The sequence below is a fragment of the Excalfactoria chinensis genome, chromosome 3 (genome assembly GCF_039878825.1).
Source record: "Excalfactoria chinensis isolate bCotChi1 chromosome 3, bCotChi1.hap2, whole genome shotgun sequence".
NCBI classification, from domain to species: domain Eukaryota; kingdom Metazoa; phylum Chordata; class Aves; order Galliformes; family Phasianidae; genus Excalfactoria; species Excalfactoria chinensis.
In genome coordinates this window covers 13,160,448-13,175,834 of record NC_092827.1, presented here as the reverse complement: position 1 = coordinate 13,175,834, position 15,387 = coordinate 13,160,448, and the positions used below count along the sequence as shown (strand labels likewise).

The window sequence follows — 15,387 nt, the reverse complement described above, 5'->3', positions numbered from 1 at the left end:
GATCATACCGAGGCTGGCACAAAGAAAGAGAAAACCCCTGAGAGAGAATAGGAAAGGGAAGCCTGAAGAACATTTAAGCTAAGACTGCTGCTCTAACCAAGCTTTAGCACAAACCATCAGTACCTTTCACAGTTAAAGCATTCAGGACAGCTCTCTTCACCAGCCTCTCTCTTCTGCCATTTGTTACTGAAGAGTCATCCAAACCAGGGTAACTCCTAACGTGCGCACCTCCATTTCTCCGTACAAGACTAACACTGCGTGTCAAAAATATTCTGTTTTATTTAATTGAAACAGAAGCTGACCAGGTTCCACCTCCACAGAAAAGGAAAAAACAAAACCCACGTTTAAAATCAGTTACACTAACAGCTTCCTGCAGCACTCCACCAGCACACCGTCAACAAAATCAAACCCAGGATGTTTCAAAAGAGAAATAAAAAATAAATCGCTGCTGTCCTCAAAATATTTGTTACACAGAATACAATCAAGTTACCGGTTGTGACAATTCATAGAATTTCTGCAATGTTTTCTTGAGTTGCGTACAGTTCACTGCTGCAGTGCATCACGTAGCACAGCGTGTCACGTGCCGTTGCTCCATAAAAAGGCCACTGGAATATCCATCTGAATGTGAACTGGGTTGCAAACTGCTGCGCAAACTCTCCCAAGAAAAGAAGTTTCCTCAAGATCTCACAGTTCATCTTTATCCCAGATATCGTCCAGATCCACGTCGCTCAGGTCGATATCGTCTTCAACGGGAAGCTGTGAGAAAGCAACAGTTTTGAGCAAACGTTTGTTAGCAAAACAGCGCTGGAGCATCACTGACTTGGGAAGATCCTTCATAGAAAAAGCCAAGTTCCCTCCTGTCATTTCTGGCTCATAAGAACTGACAGCACTTGGAACCTGGGACAACTGACTGGAATTTAGACTGGATGAAGGATGTTTGCCACTTACTCGTTAAATATACCCCACGTAAAGTCAATTGCAAACAAACAAGGTAACAGAACTAGTACCATATTCATAGAATCACAGAATGGCCTGGGTTGAAAAGGACCACAGCGATCATCTAGTTTCAACCCCCAGCTATGTGCAGGGTTGCCGTATTTTCATTCCATATGAAGTACACCCAAGGACTGCGATACCTGACTTTTACAGCAGTGTTTAAGCAAGAACGTACTCAGATCACTGTGTGGGCTTTAACTTATCAACTCAGTAAAATCAGCACATCACAAAACTTCCGCAATTTGGGGCCTCACATGCATAACGCTACAATCTTCCTTACTCAGCATGGGTTAATAATGCACTATTTCACCTCAAGGGATTGAGCTTTCCTATTACATTCTAACAGGCAGGAGTGCCTGTCCATAATGTAAGACAATGAACCCGGTGCCTATGTTCCTGTTAATTAATTCCTGCCATTGGACCATCAGAATGACTTGCTACAGTTTTCCCCCACTCACCACACTGCCAGTTTCAGCCTAGAGAAGAGGAGGCTCAGGGGAGACCTCATTGCTCTCTATAACTTCCTGAAGGGAGGTTGTAGTGAGCTGGGGGTCGGCCTCTTTTCTCGTGTCATTAGTGATAGGACCAGAGGGAATGGTTGCAAGATACGGCAGGGGAGATTTAAGCTGGACATTAGGAAAATATTACTTCTCAGAAAGGGTGGTCAGGCACTGGAATGGACTGCCCAGGGAGGTGATGGAATCACCAACCCTGGGGGTGTTCAAGGAAAGACTGGATGCTGTGTTGAGAGACATGGTTTAGTGGGAGCTATTAGTAATAGGTGAACGGTTGGACTGGATGATCTTTTAGGTCTTTTCCAACCTTGGTGATTCTATGATTCTTAGTTACTGTCCCTTTGCTTCTGAACTTTGCAGAACAACAGCCCTTGTAAACATAGAGCACTTCTTACCTCACCATCTTTGCCATCCCAAGGTTCAACTGCATGAATTTTAGGGAAAGCTCCACCTCCTACTGGTGCTGTAGAGCCACGACCAACAGACAGTTCCCTGAGAGGAGAGAAATTCAACAGTTTTCTCCAGTTTCCATCCATTTGAAACAGGGCTTGCCTCAGATTAAAGGAAGGCACATGACTACCTTTCTTTAGAGATAAGGAGATCCCAGATCTAAATCATCCTGAAGTAGCTTTTCAATTTGCAAAGCAGAAAATGATAAATAGCCTTTAAAGCAGCACTGGCAATTTACAATTAAGATCCCAACGATGGAGAGAGACAAGCATTTTAAGCTACGCTGTTTCATATTTCAGCAGCGCCCTCTGTTATATGAACAAACACAGGCTGCTAAAGAGATGGACAATACGCTGTTAGTACAACTCAAAGAGTCTGTAATTCCAATTTGGGGAGTGACCTATTTTATGCAACTCTAACTTAGAAAAGCTGGAGATAATGTTTCTTTTAAGCAGACTCTAAGCCCCTGCTGTCTCCAAGGAGCCCAGGATAACCAGCTCCTGCTTGGAGGCATCCATCCTGCACCTGCTGCTTAGGCTTGCTGAAGAAAACTAACACTATAAACTAAAGTGCTAATCCTTTTACATTCTTTCAGGGGCAAATAAGCCACAGAACAGGACCAGAAAGGTGACCTGTAGTAGAATAGCACTGAATACCAAATCCTAAGAACTCTTTTGGTTACTACATAAACAGTTTTCCAAGATCCAAATTTACTTCTTGGTTTTCAAATGTCTTAGCAAAACCACAATCAAATTCTAAATGGCTGACTGGCTGTATCTGTTCACTACAAAAAGGTACTGCTCAATAGCTGCAATTCTACTGAAACCATTCCTTTTTTTCCATCCTTACTTTAAGCCACAGCCTCAGTTCGAAGAATTTCTTACCTGAGAAACTCATTAATCCCCTGCTCGCTGAATGATCCTTTCAGGAGGGCAAATTTCATCTTCCGGGCATTAACAGCTGCCATGGCTGGATACCCAAAGCCTCCTATTCCCAAAGAGCTCTCAAGATCTGACTGAGCACCAGCTTCGGTCCACAGCCACCTTAGGGTAAGAAAAAAAAACAGGAAATGGAAATAGGGAAAGGCGCTACAGTCATTAGTCATCACTCACCAGCAAAAGACTCAAAGAGTCCAAAATATCACCCTGAAGTACTGTAGCATTCACGACAAGAATACTTGATGGCATTAATGCAAGAGATAGCCTGCACAGGCACAATTTGAGAGGTGCATTAAGAGATGAGGGGAAAAAAAAATAAATCCAGTTGATTCTGCAGCTGCAAGCACCTCTCAGCCCAGTCAGTGAACAATCAAGATAGAGAATTCAGAACAAGGAACAAATGTGTATGCAGGTATATCACTGCCATACAAGATTCTCTCCCACCATCTCTAAAGATGTGCACACCTTATCCATACCACTATGCCACTTACCCCCACATCTTCTTTTTGTATTTTTCAGCCATTTTTAACATGACATCCAGGTAAGAATTCCTCCCCGAGGCTCCTGTTTGTCAGACAATTAAACAAGTTAAACACAACCACAGGCTTAAAGGGACAAATTCCCAGAGGAGACTGATGGCTTCTATGCCTACCTGTGTCAAGAATATGAGGCAGGACAGAAATGATGCAGAGCTGATGAGCATCACAGGTAGTCTTCAGAACATCTTCACTAATTATCTAGAAGAAAGACAAAGAAGAAAATCGGTGATAAAATAGACTTCTGTTATCCTGCTGTGACTGCACTTCCCTCCAACAGCTCATCAGCTCCATCCAACGAGATAATAAGCATCTGAAGCAACAGAACCCTTCAAGGCACTGAATGCTTCACTCATCCCTCAATGTAAGGCTAACTACAAAGAATGCATAAAACCTTCTGTTAAGAGCTGAAGCAACAGGAATATAAGCAGTACCACGTAAGGCTTACAGGAAACACAGCAAGATGCTGCTTCTGCTTATGATAGTTGCCCTTGAACCAGGGCTGGTGTAAAACAAACCACTGGTCTAATTACTCATCACTGCAAACAGCACTCCCAGACCTACACTTGTGCCTGTAGCTCTTTCATGCTGTTGCTAGCATAAGGAGAGCCAGCAGGGTGCAGCATTTGCTGAAGACAAAGAAATGTAATTGCTATCTGATGGAGCAATCCCAATTTTATCTCATCTATTACCTTAAAAAGGGAATCAATCCATTTACTTAGACCAATGATCGACAAACTTGGACTGTGGACAAAACAGTGTGCAGCCTTCAGTATATTTACACTAATTGGGTCTATTTGCTATTAACTTACCAATACCAATCTATTCTATAAAGTACAAAACAGAGGTTAAAAAAAACAACGAGGTGAAGATAATCATTAAAGACATTAAAATCCTACTTTCTTGTTCTTCACTCAATTTTTCCACTCATTTGCTACGAGAATTCAGGTGTACTGACACCAGTGCCACTGGTGCCCTCAACTGTACCAATTCTCAACCCTTCTCAACCCTCACACTGAGAACAAAATAACAGAAAGCTGAGTGATCAGACTTGCTATTCTTGCCTATTGCTTGGCTGTTTTAATTGCAATCAATAGAGTCCTGTAAAAACTATGAAGGATATAACGGAGAAGCTATTTGGAAATAAAGAAATGAAGCAGAGATACCTCCAGAAGCTCAGGTGGTGGTGCATTATCAGAAAATAGATCCAGAGCACGAGCAATGATATCAGATCTAGTTCTCCCTCCATCATAATCAACAGGCTCTTCTCCTTTCTGGAATATCTTAATTGTTGGAAATCCACGAATCTGCAAGACAAGTTAAAATAACCAGCTAAATAAACCTGAACGTTTATGTTGGATGGCACCCACTAGTCTGATGTACCCTATATTAAGGGGAAGAAAAGAGATAGAACAACTAGGTGAGCCTTGCAACACGCTACAAGGGAGCTTCAACAATTTCGTTGCTTCTGCAACAATTCAAAACAGGGTTAACACACTGAAACAGTGTTTCAAGTTTTAGAGCAGACAAGCAGGAAGACTTCAGCCTCAGCTCAGTGACTGAGCACTGCTTGCTTCCTGTTTCTTAGGCACTGGTTTTCCAGTTCGTCTCAGGAGAGACAGTGCAGTGCCCACAGGGCAGCAAACAGGCCATAAGCTCCCCCTGCTACACTTCACATGTGATGTGCTGAGCGCTCCTGATTGCCAACTACCTTCACTCACAGGGAAAATAAGCAGCTTACTGTAAACCCTCCCATATTGTATTAAAAAAACCCCTAAGACTAGCAGTTTGCTTTGAGCACACAGCATAACTGATCAAGGCAGTTAATACTGTCAGAGCAACTCCTGACACGTGGCTCAGAGCTGCACCTGTCCTTCGAGTGTCTCTAAAACACATACGCATCTGAAAGATGATCTCTCACTTCAGGAAATAAAGTTATTCAAGACATTATGACGAATAGCTTTACTCATCAGCAACATTCAGATTTACTCCTTTCCTCTCACCCCTCCTATGTTGCTACCAACATTCAAGAATTAATTGCATACAAACTGTATGTGCCACTTAACGTAACACAAATAGTGTCGGGTTAAGATCAATAAGATTGAAGGAAAATCTGGCTTAGCAGGGACAGGAAAGAAAATGCCATCACTGCAAAGCACACTCACGTCATATCGTCTTGCCAGCATCTGATTGACCGTTGCGTCTACCGCAGCCAGCTTGACTTTTCCCTTGGTTTGTTCCTTCACCTCAGTGGCAGCAGCTGCCCATTCTGGCTCCAGGCTAAAACATAAAACGATCAATGCTCTGAGCTCCCTCATAGTTACAGCAAAATATACCACATCCCAACACTACACAGCATGCTCCACTCAGGGGGAAAAGAAAAAGAGTCTGCAGGGTATAACAGCTAGCTAGATTATTCCTATGAATGCCCTGGATCTAAAGGAGCGAAGAGGTTAATCTGTTTCTGAATCTTATTTCCATTGGTAACCAATAATTTTACTGCCAAGGAGGAGTGCAGCCAAAGCAAAAACAAGGTACCCATAGCAGGAGAAGCCCACACCTTTTTGGTTCAACACCTTATGATAAAAAAACCAACCAAATAACAACTTGTGATATAACTAAAGCCCCTTTTTGGGGGATCAAGGGTACTGCATACAAACAACAACGCAAAAAAACCAAAGGAACTCATTTACTTTTTGCAGTGCCCACACCATGGGGCATAGAACTCCACCATCCACACATCGTCGCTATTTATGACATTCTTATCGAAGCTGTCATCAGTCAGTTCAACCACGTCCTTCTTAACTCCACCTCCACTCTCTCGGCTCTGTAAGAAACAAACAGACCCTCACATATGAAGCAACCAAAACGGGTTTCCCACACGAGCTGTTCTGTGTCGTGTTGTACCAAATGGTCTTTATTTGAATATACGAAAAAGGCTGAGTTAGGTCACACAACTTTCCCATTTTAAAACTGACAACAAATGTACGCAGCCTATTCCCAAAGCATTGTCAAAGAACAGCAAGTGAACCTTTTCTCATAAACAGCATTCAAATCAAACTAACAGGAAGACACAGGAACACTTACCCAGTTCTTCATGCTCAGATCAGCCTGAGACCAAAGTACTCCCTACTTCCCATCACACCCACCTCTGTGCCCTGCTTTCGATGCAAGGCATGCCAGTGGGATACAAACTACATGGCACAATCTAACAAGGGCTTCTATTCTTGCTAACCTGAGAACACGGATACAAGAAACTTGCTCCATGATTTTGAAATGGTAGTATGAGTCAGAAGCTTTTCAATACATCTTCAGGAAGAAATGTAGCAAACCAACTACAGCGAAATACTACCAAATTTAAAGAAAACCTAACTAACTCATCTCAGTGCCAAGCATGCTTCAAGACCCTTAATCTCAGGGAAGGTCCTGAAGCAAATGCCTTCCAGAAGGCATTTCCAACCAAACGAAGGACACAAAGGTCATTAGGAGTAGTCAGCAAAGATTTACTGAAGAGAAAACATGCTGATCTGATAGCTCTCTGTGATGGATAATCAGCTTGGTGGATAAGGAGACAGCTACCTGCCTTGACTTCATGATGACACTGTTTTCCCTAACACCCTCATTCAGGAATTGATAAAAGCATAGGTTTGATAAGCAGGGAGTTGGACTGCAGAACTGCTATATTCAAAGGATTGCAATCTAAGCACCACTAAGTCGCTACTGCTATTTTCCAAGGGCCAATACAAGCACAATACTGGTTCTACATCTCCTCCACCTGGACAGTGGGACTGAGTGCACAAACAGCAAATTTCTGATGCACCAGATGAACGCGCTGCCACCTGGAGCTACCTCAAAGTTCAACACAGTGAGAGGTAAAGCAGTGCATCTGGAGAAGAATAACTCCATGCAAAGGGTCCTGGTAGAGAACAAGTTGTACTTGAGCCACTAAGGCACTCCTGTGGAACATTAGGCAGGAGTTAACAGAAGGTTGGGGTAGGTAATCTTTTTTTCTGCTCAGTATTGGGAACAAACACATGTAGTGCTGGGTCCAGTTCTGGGCTCCTCAGTGTAACAGAAGCATGCACACTCTGGAGTAAGTCCAGCCAGGGGGCAAAGCAGATTAAGGGCTTCATTCATCTGACATATGAGGAGAGGCTGAGATTGCTAAGCCTGCAAGAAAGAAGGCTCAGTGAGAATCCTTTTCGTGTATTTAAATTCCTGGTGAAAGGGAGTAAAGGAAAGCCAGACTCTTCTTTACAGTGTCCAGTGACTGAACAAAAAATAAGGGTCCAAGTTGAAATGGAAGAATTCAATTCAAGCATCCAAGAAGATGTTCCTACTATAATGGTGGTGAAGCACCAGAAACAGCTGTCCAGAGACTTCAGTCTCTGTAGTCCTTATGTCCTTGACATAGCCCAAAGCAACTGCTCTGACACTCCACTGAGGAGGAGACTGGACTAGATAAAATTAGGAACTCCCTTCCAACTCAGAGAATTATTGAGCACAAGCCCGTCCCTTTCTGCACAGAACAGCCTCCAACTACAACCATAACAACACGCTTCCTCTAGTACCTGTCTCCCAGAACTGTATCCTCCACTTCTGCCACTGAGCCGGTCTTTCACCATGGACCGAAGAGCACTCAGAACAGCATCAACAATGGCTTCACTTGTCCTGCCACCTGCAAAGCAGCAAAAAGAAAATGAATCATTAAAGCACCAAACTGCTTTTCAGGCAGGCCACTGAATTAATCATAAGTATAAGGAACAAACTCTCCCCCTTGGGATCCTTCAGGAAAAGCAGGTCTGTGCTGAGAGTAATACAGCACTAGCAGTGGAACACTGACTTAAAACAAACGCAACAAGATTCCTTTTCTGATTTTCATATACACACTTTATTCGATGGGGAGATGGCTGCAGCAAGCTCCCAGCAAACAGCAGGAAATGAGTAATCTTCGGGAACAGCTTACTGACCTCCATCGACTAAAGACTGCTGACAGGACACATACAGCTGGTCAAACAGATCTCACCCACCTGTCTCTCTCCATTACCATACCACCGGACACGGAAAAAATGCCACGCAAGCCAGGACTAACAACTCGCATCGTTACTATATTCAGGGATGCTAATAGGCATGCAGCACATGAAAGAGTATCACACTTACCCTGATAATCTTCTGCTTTGTTTTTGTTGGCTCCAAATATCTTGATAGTTGGAAAACCACTGACTCCATACTGTCCACCCAAGGACTTATGCTTATCTGCATCTACTGCACCTACTTTCACTACACCCTGTGGAAATAAGAACGAAAACTAAGACAAACCTCCTACAGTGATGTAACACATCTTATATACTACACATGGTGGGAAGATAAGTTACTAGTAAGGTAAGAAAACAGCCACCAAATGAAAGATGCAGTTCCCCAAAAAGCACTGAACTAGGAACATCTCACATGCTTATTTCTTTCTTCAACCTGAAAGCTTTACACAGTTTTACTCCCCACAAGGAAATATATATTTTACATTCCCCTTTTCTGGGAGGGAGCTCAGCAAATCACTGCATGATCAAGTTTTCTACAATAAAAGAAGCACTCGGCACCAACAGCTTACAAAGCTGTGCTCAAATACTCAGTTCATGCTGTTCCTGTACTTCAAAAGGAGGGGACAAGATGGTGAGAAGAAGAAAAGAGAAATATGCTATTTTGGGGATGGCTTGATTCTACAGTCTTGTGGTGCTGTTAAAAGCAGACTAGGAAAACAGCAATGGAAACTAACTGGGACAAAACTGACTTTCTTATATATTTTTAATGGTCTTTTAACCACCTGGGATAGGCTGCTTCTGCAGCAGAGGAACATAATTAAATTGATACGGTTTGGGGGATTTCCATTCTGTTTTCATATTTCCAAGCCAAATAGTTAGACTTTCTTTATTCCACTACCACAAAAGCGCACTTGTGAGTAGCCAAACTTACTTTTAACGCTGTTGCCGCTTTCTTCCACTCAGGGGTCAGTCTCTGACAATGACCACACCTTTTGAAAGAAAAAAAAGAAACAGCAACAGATAACATTAACATCGGCACATAAGTATCTCATGAAGTACACAGCCTTGTTGAGTTTGAAACTGCAGAACACCTGCACACTGAAAACCAAAGGAGTTCTATCCATGAAGAGGGGAAGAGACTATGCTACATCATATCATCCCTCAGATACCTGAAGAGAAACGTCCCTGTATTTTTTATAGATACACACACGTGCACACGTCTCACAAGCCTTCCTAGCACATAGGTAAAATCGAGCACCAAAATGCAGATTTGCACAGTCTCTTCTGTTGCTAAAATGCTAAAAGATAAAATGGCTCAATGATGGGGAGAGAAAAATTGATTCTAGAGGTAACTCCTTAATTAGGAAGAGGTGTTGGTACATCAACTCCCACAAACATCTCCTGAAGACCCACAACTGATTGGGAACCAGCATACAATCATGGTACAGTATGTCTGCAGGGAAAGAGAAGCTGTCCATTTACTGAAACTACATGATGCCCATTGTTTAGCCTGGAAAGCTGCAATAGCACTAGAAGAGGCAGTAGATAAGTCTCATAAACTGCCCAGTTCAGACACTGTCAGCCTGTTGCAATTCAAGCCCCTTCATCAGGATGTGGAAGCTCTGGGCAGAGGATTTGTACAAAGATGGAATATGCATCATCAGACTTTACAGGCAGGATGAAGAGACTACTCTGAATACAAGCTGCATGGGAGAAAAGGGCAGTAAACTAAGATCCACAAAGCCAGTATTTATAAATGTAAGTGTGCATTCAGCTCTGTGCTTTACGTTTGACTGAAGTTAAGAAAGACTTGAAGAGCCTTCCAACTTATCTATTGCACTTGATAAGTCATTTTCAATTTTCATTTCAGTTGAAAAACTGAAGCAGTAAAATGGCATGTAAGGCATTTGCCAGTTTTTTCCCCTTTTCCCGTGATGAAGATATTTCAAAAAGGAATCTCAACTTCAGCTCTTTCCTAGTTGTGATGCCACCAAGCTGACACGTGGACCCATCAGTGACCGCATGAAACCCTGGACTTGATCAGCAACAGATTCTTCTGTTTGCTCTTATCTTGCAGAAGAACCAACTACACAACTATAATGCTCACCATGGGGCGTAGAACTCCACGAGCCACAGGCTCTCGCTCTGAATGACCTCCTTGTTGAAGTTGGTTGGCGTTAGCTCTATCACATCATCACTGGCTGAATACAAACCATTCACTGCCAGGAATAACGTGCAGCTCACAGTGCCTAGAAGAAAAATCAAAACAATCAGCATTCCTGGAAACCATTTCCAGCTCTCCTGTTCGCATGGCTAAACCATCTCCCTCCTCTAGCAAGTCTTCACATCAGCAGAAAAAAAACAGACACCTTGATTCCAGCTTGCCCATGTAAAACAGAAGACATGTACGCTACTCACTCACCACTTATACCATGATCCCACTGGATCATATACTGTATTCTCTATGCCTACAGCTAGCTGGACCTCCGCTAAGCTGAGGATCTGCAGAGAACATTCAGTCAAAGCTGCAACTGTAACTACAGCTGGCACCACACAGACTTCCATGTGCATCCCCAAGATCAGCTACATTTTTAGTTCTTCAGTTCACTCTCATGGAACCTCCAAAACCATCCAGTCATGTCTCCAGCACAACATACTCCCAGCTGGCTGCACTACCACAGACACCTTTCATAGCATCACATAATGCATAATCCCAACCAGTGTTAGCACAGCTATACTAGTTTTAGGATCAGCACCTGATGCCTTAGTAGTATAACTGCCTTCATTCTTTATGAGGATGCTAATCCAGCGTTGATTAGTCTATCTAGCAACAGACTGGAAAGCAGATGCTAAATCTCTCTAGTTAACAACTCAAACACCCTTAGAGCCCTAACAACAGAGCTCCCCACTGAAAAGGCACAAGGATGCAGCCATCTGTTAAAACGAATTTCATATTTCTGCTCACTTCTAGATCTTACTTTGAGACTTTCCACGTACAGTCTCACATCCCTTTCTTCTACCTTGTCAGAATTAAGAGATGACTTGATGATAACAACAAGCATCTTTGTAACAAAATTCATACAACAGCAGACTTTTTTTCCTTCACTGAAGGTTCAGGGAAGTAAAAGCTCAGACAACGAAGTCAGAACTAGGCAAAAATGGTTGGCTTTTCTGCAAGTGGCTCTAATTTGCATAGCAAGCTGCATATTCACTTCCTTCAAGACTGAATACAAGACGCAGCTCAATGATGCCAAAGTTCTATGCCATGTGGTACACAGACTGTGCAGCATACCCTATGGATTAGCAGCCCTGCTCAGCAAGTCAAGTTTCACTATACGTATTCTGCAAATGAGGGAAGCAGAAAGTAACATAGAATCATAGAATTACTCAGGTTGGAAAAGACCTTGAAGATCATCAAGTCCAACTGCAGCCTAACCAGTAGCCTATCTCTAAAAAAACAACCACGAAACAATACTACAACAACAAACCTCTGCTAAATCATATCCCTGAGTACCACATCCAAACGGCTCTTAAACACATCCAGGGATGGCAATTCAACCACCTCCCTGGGGAGCCCATTCCAGTACCTAACCACCCTTTCTGTAAAGAAGTTCTTTCTAATATCCAACCTAAACTTGCCCTGACGCAACTTGAGGCCATTTCCCCTTGTCCTGTCACTTGTCACTAGTGAGAAGAGACCTGCCCCACTCTCACTGTAAGAACCTTTCAGGTACTGGAAGACGGCAATAAGGTCTCCCCTCAGCCTCCTCTTCCTCAGACTAAACAGCCCCAGCTTCCTTAGTCTCTCCTCATAGGGCTGATTCTCCAAGCCCTTAACAAGCCTCGTTGCCCTTCTCTGGACCTGCTCCAGTACCTCCATGTCCTTCTTGTGCTGAGGTGCCCAAAACTGGACACAGTACTCGAGGTGAGGCCTCACCAATGCTGAGTACAGCATATTTTGGGTGCTCAGAGGTCAGGGCTGAACTGCCACACTACAAACCAGCACCTTACCCACTGCAGAACACCCTCTTCCAGGCATCTCTCAGCCCCTCCTCTTAGTGTGAACCTCACTGGTTTCCACCACCAGCCTGCCCCTTCAGTATCCCCTCAGTGCAGACCAACCCACTATCAGAGCTCAATCTCTACTGAGAAACCCTTCCCAAGATGGAAAGAGATGACTGAATTGAAACCGGCACGTTTTGTCATCACCCAAGAGATCTGTGGCAAACATTCAGCAACTGAACAGCGTTCACTCAACTATTTCAGTCACTTCAAATAGAAAAGTTCAAGCTCACAAAGATCTGCCAAAGAGAAACCAGAGAAGAAAGCATACAGTGAAATTTAACTAGGTTACTACTGGTGCGTTTTGGGATTTATTCTAATGTGAAACATGCAAGGCTTAACTCATCCACAGCAAACAACAACATCGTTTTCCTACAAGCGTTTAGGCCAGAAAAACACACATATGGGACTGCTTGAAATCCACAGCGGGTGGAACCAGCCGGAGCAGCAGATATCCAAAGCAGTTTTCTCTGTAACCAAAGCAGGCAGGCAGCAGCGCCATTAGCCCAGCAAAGAGCCGCGTTACGCCCCAAGGGCCGGCAAGGAAAGCTGCCGCCGTGGGACGAAGGCTTCGTGCCTGCCCTCCTCGGACCGACCCCCGCACGGCTCCGACTCGCCCCACGGCCCTTTGTAGCACGTTAATTCACCCCTGGCCGCCCTCAATGCACCGCGCCCCAGCTCGGGGCGACCAGGCACGTGAAAAAACCCCACCCCCCGATTACTGGAAACGAGAGGAGCTATTTTAATCTCAGTAAGAGCCAGCTCCGCTGCTCCCGCTTGCAGGGACCGCTACCACCGCAGTCTCCCCACCGGGCCCCACGGGCAGACCGGGCCCTTCGCGCTTCCTCCGCCGGCAAAGAGGTCACGGCTCAGCTCTAGGCACGGCCCGCCGCCCCCTCACACACTAATCCCTCCCCTGCGGAGCCCCCCGTTCCCGGCCATCACACCGCGGCTCGCACCCCAACCCCACCACCCCCCAGACGCCCTTATTGGGGCCCTTACCCCACCACAAGCCGCCCGCTCCGCGCGCCCCCATCGCTGCAGCCGCCCTCTGCCGCCGCCGCTCCTCACAGCCCGCCCGGACCCACCCCCACGTTCCCCGCCGTGGCCGGCGCCCATTGGTGGATGCGGCGCAGGCGCACTGGGATAGACCAGTGGGGAGCGGCCGCGTGAGGGCCGCTGGGCGGAGGGGAGAAGCGCTGTGGGGCGGCGGGTGGGCGTGGGCGGGTAGGAGTGAATGGCGGGGCTTGGTGCCCTCAGCAGGCAGTTGTATGATGACCATTTCCATAGCACTAAGGAGCGTAGCTTGATCTACTATAGCACTGGAAAGACCTACACTAACACAAGCATTAGTAGAGTGATAAATCATAGCATGGCCTGGGTTGAAAAGGACCTCAAAGATCGTCTAGTTTCAACCCCCCTGTGGTGGGCAGGGTTGCCAACCAGTAGAACAATAGAACATTCTAGTTTTATGGATAATGATGGAAACACAACGAGGCAAAGGCTCAGATGGGATCGATCCAAATCGGTTACGGGTTCTGACATCCCATATATGCATTCACAGGTTTTCTCTTTTAACTTCCCCACCTGCCTTTACATGTCAACAAATCACAAACACCCCTTAACTGTGTGTGCAGGCGCTTATTCTATCAGAGTGGTGAGTCGTTCCAAGCCATCCGCTCTTCCTCCAATCAGGGTCATCACCAACATGTCCATCATGCAGCTTGCTTGACTTTGTTTTTCTCATCTTCTGGTATCCTTGCTTCTCAGCCTTGCTTTCTCATACCGTTTCACAGCTTCTGCTCTGAATAGTCTTTCTTGTATTCCCACAAGCTGCCTTCTCTGGGGATGTCTAGGGCTCACCTGTTTGTTCTCCTGCAGAACCATACTTGAAGGAAAGGAAGGCATGTAGGCAGCAAACATGCTGCAAGGCCTTCACTAACTGGCAAGTGCAGTCCTACATATCTTGCAGGTTCAAGTGTCTGCTGTTAAGGGGTGCCATAGGGCAAAAAATGACACATTCAATACCTTTCACTAACTGCCGTTACTGTCAACTACCATAATTAACATCTAATAACGTGTTTCTCTACTCACTGAAACTCTACTATCATGTTATGAGAGATACTACAAGTGTGCAAGGGACAGTGCAAGCTCAGAGGCAGAGGCTGGCAAGGCCCCAACTGTCCTGGGTTCTAGTAACTTAAACTGCCATAGATTGAACCTTCAGGTTTCAGAAGCAAAAGGAAAAGTAAAATGGTAATAATGGTTCAGATCTTTACGAATAGCTCTGTGCTCACTGGAAGCTTGAGTGAAGCAAGGAAGGAGATGATGCAGGAGACCTCTCAGACCAGAGGATATAGAAGATGAGCATCCTGTTTGGATTAGAAACACGAAAGCTTTTCAAATCCAGTTAGCTAATCATAGGAGACTTTCCAGAATTCATCCAGAAGGGTTCATGAAAACAAAGCTTCTTAGAAAGTCTCTAGCTTGCTATCTTGAAGCTAGATGTAGCACTTTCAGCAACTGTGGGAAGACGTAATTTTCAGTTTAATGGCTGGGTTTTTTTTGTCTGACCATTATGGCATGAAGAAAGACCTGTTTTAATAAACTAAGACTTTCTTTAAGGAAAAAAAAAAGAAGTTTGATTTGAGCACATCCCATGTAGGTTGACCTGTTGTACTGAAGGGCCTTGGAGCAGACTGTGACTTGCTGTGAGCACAGCGTGCTCCTCCTGCTGAAGGGAAACTCAGCCCTGCAGCCGGAATTCCTGCTCTGCTCTGAGGAAGCATGAGGGGAAATGTTCCAACTGAGGGAAAAATATTGAATAGTAAAAGCCTTAGTGGATTAAAGTGAT

General features: G+C 44.7%; 1 protein-coding gene across 1 annotated transcript; it reads right to left on the bottom strand.

Annotated features, from left to right (window-relative positions):
• Positions 1-261: 261 nt before the first annotated feature.
• On the bottom strand, positions 262-13,628 carry PDIA6 (protein disulfide isomerase family A member 6). The gene is made up of 13 exons (XM_072331774.1): positions 13,536-13,628; positions 10,579-10,720; positions 9,403-9,460; positions 8,596-8,722; positions 8,007-8,113; positions 6,129-6,262; positions 5,601-5,715; positions 4,602-4,742; positions 3,552-3,636; positions 3,391-3,463; positions 2,846-3,004; positions 1,907-2,003; positions 262-756 (listed from the first exon to the last, which is right to left on the bottom strand). Exons 1-13 carry the CDS (start codon positions 13,567-13,569, stop codon positions 685-687), a joined length of 1,344 nt encoding a protein of 447 aa, XP_072187875.1. The 5' UTR covers positions 13,570-13,628; the 3' UTR covers positions 262-684.
• Between the last annotated feature and the right edge of the window lie 1,759 nt (positions 13,629-15,387).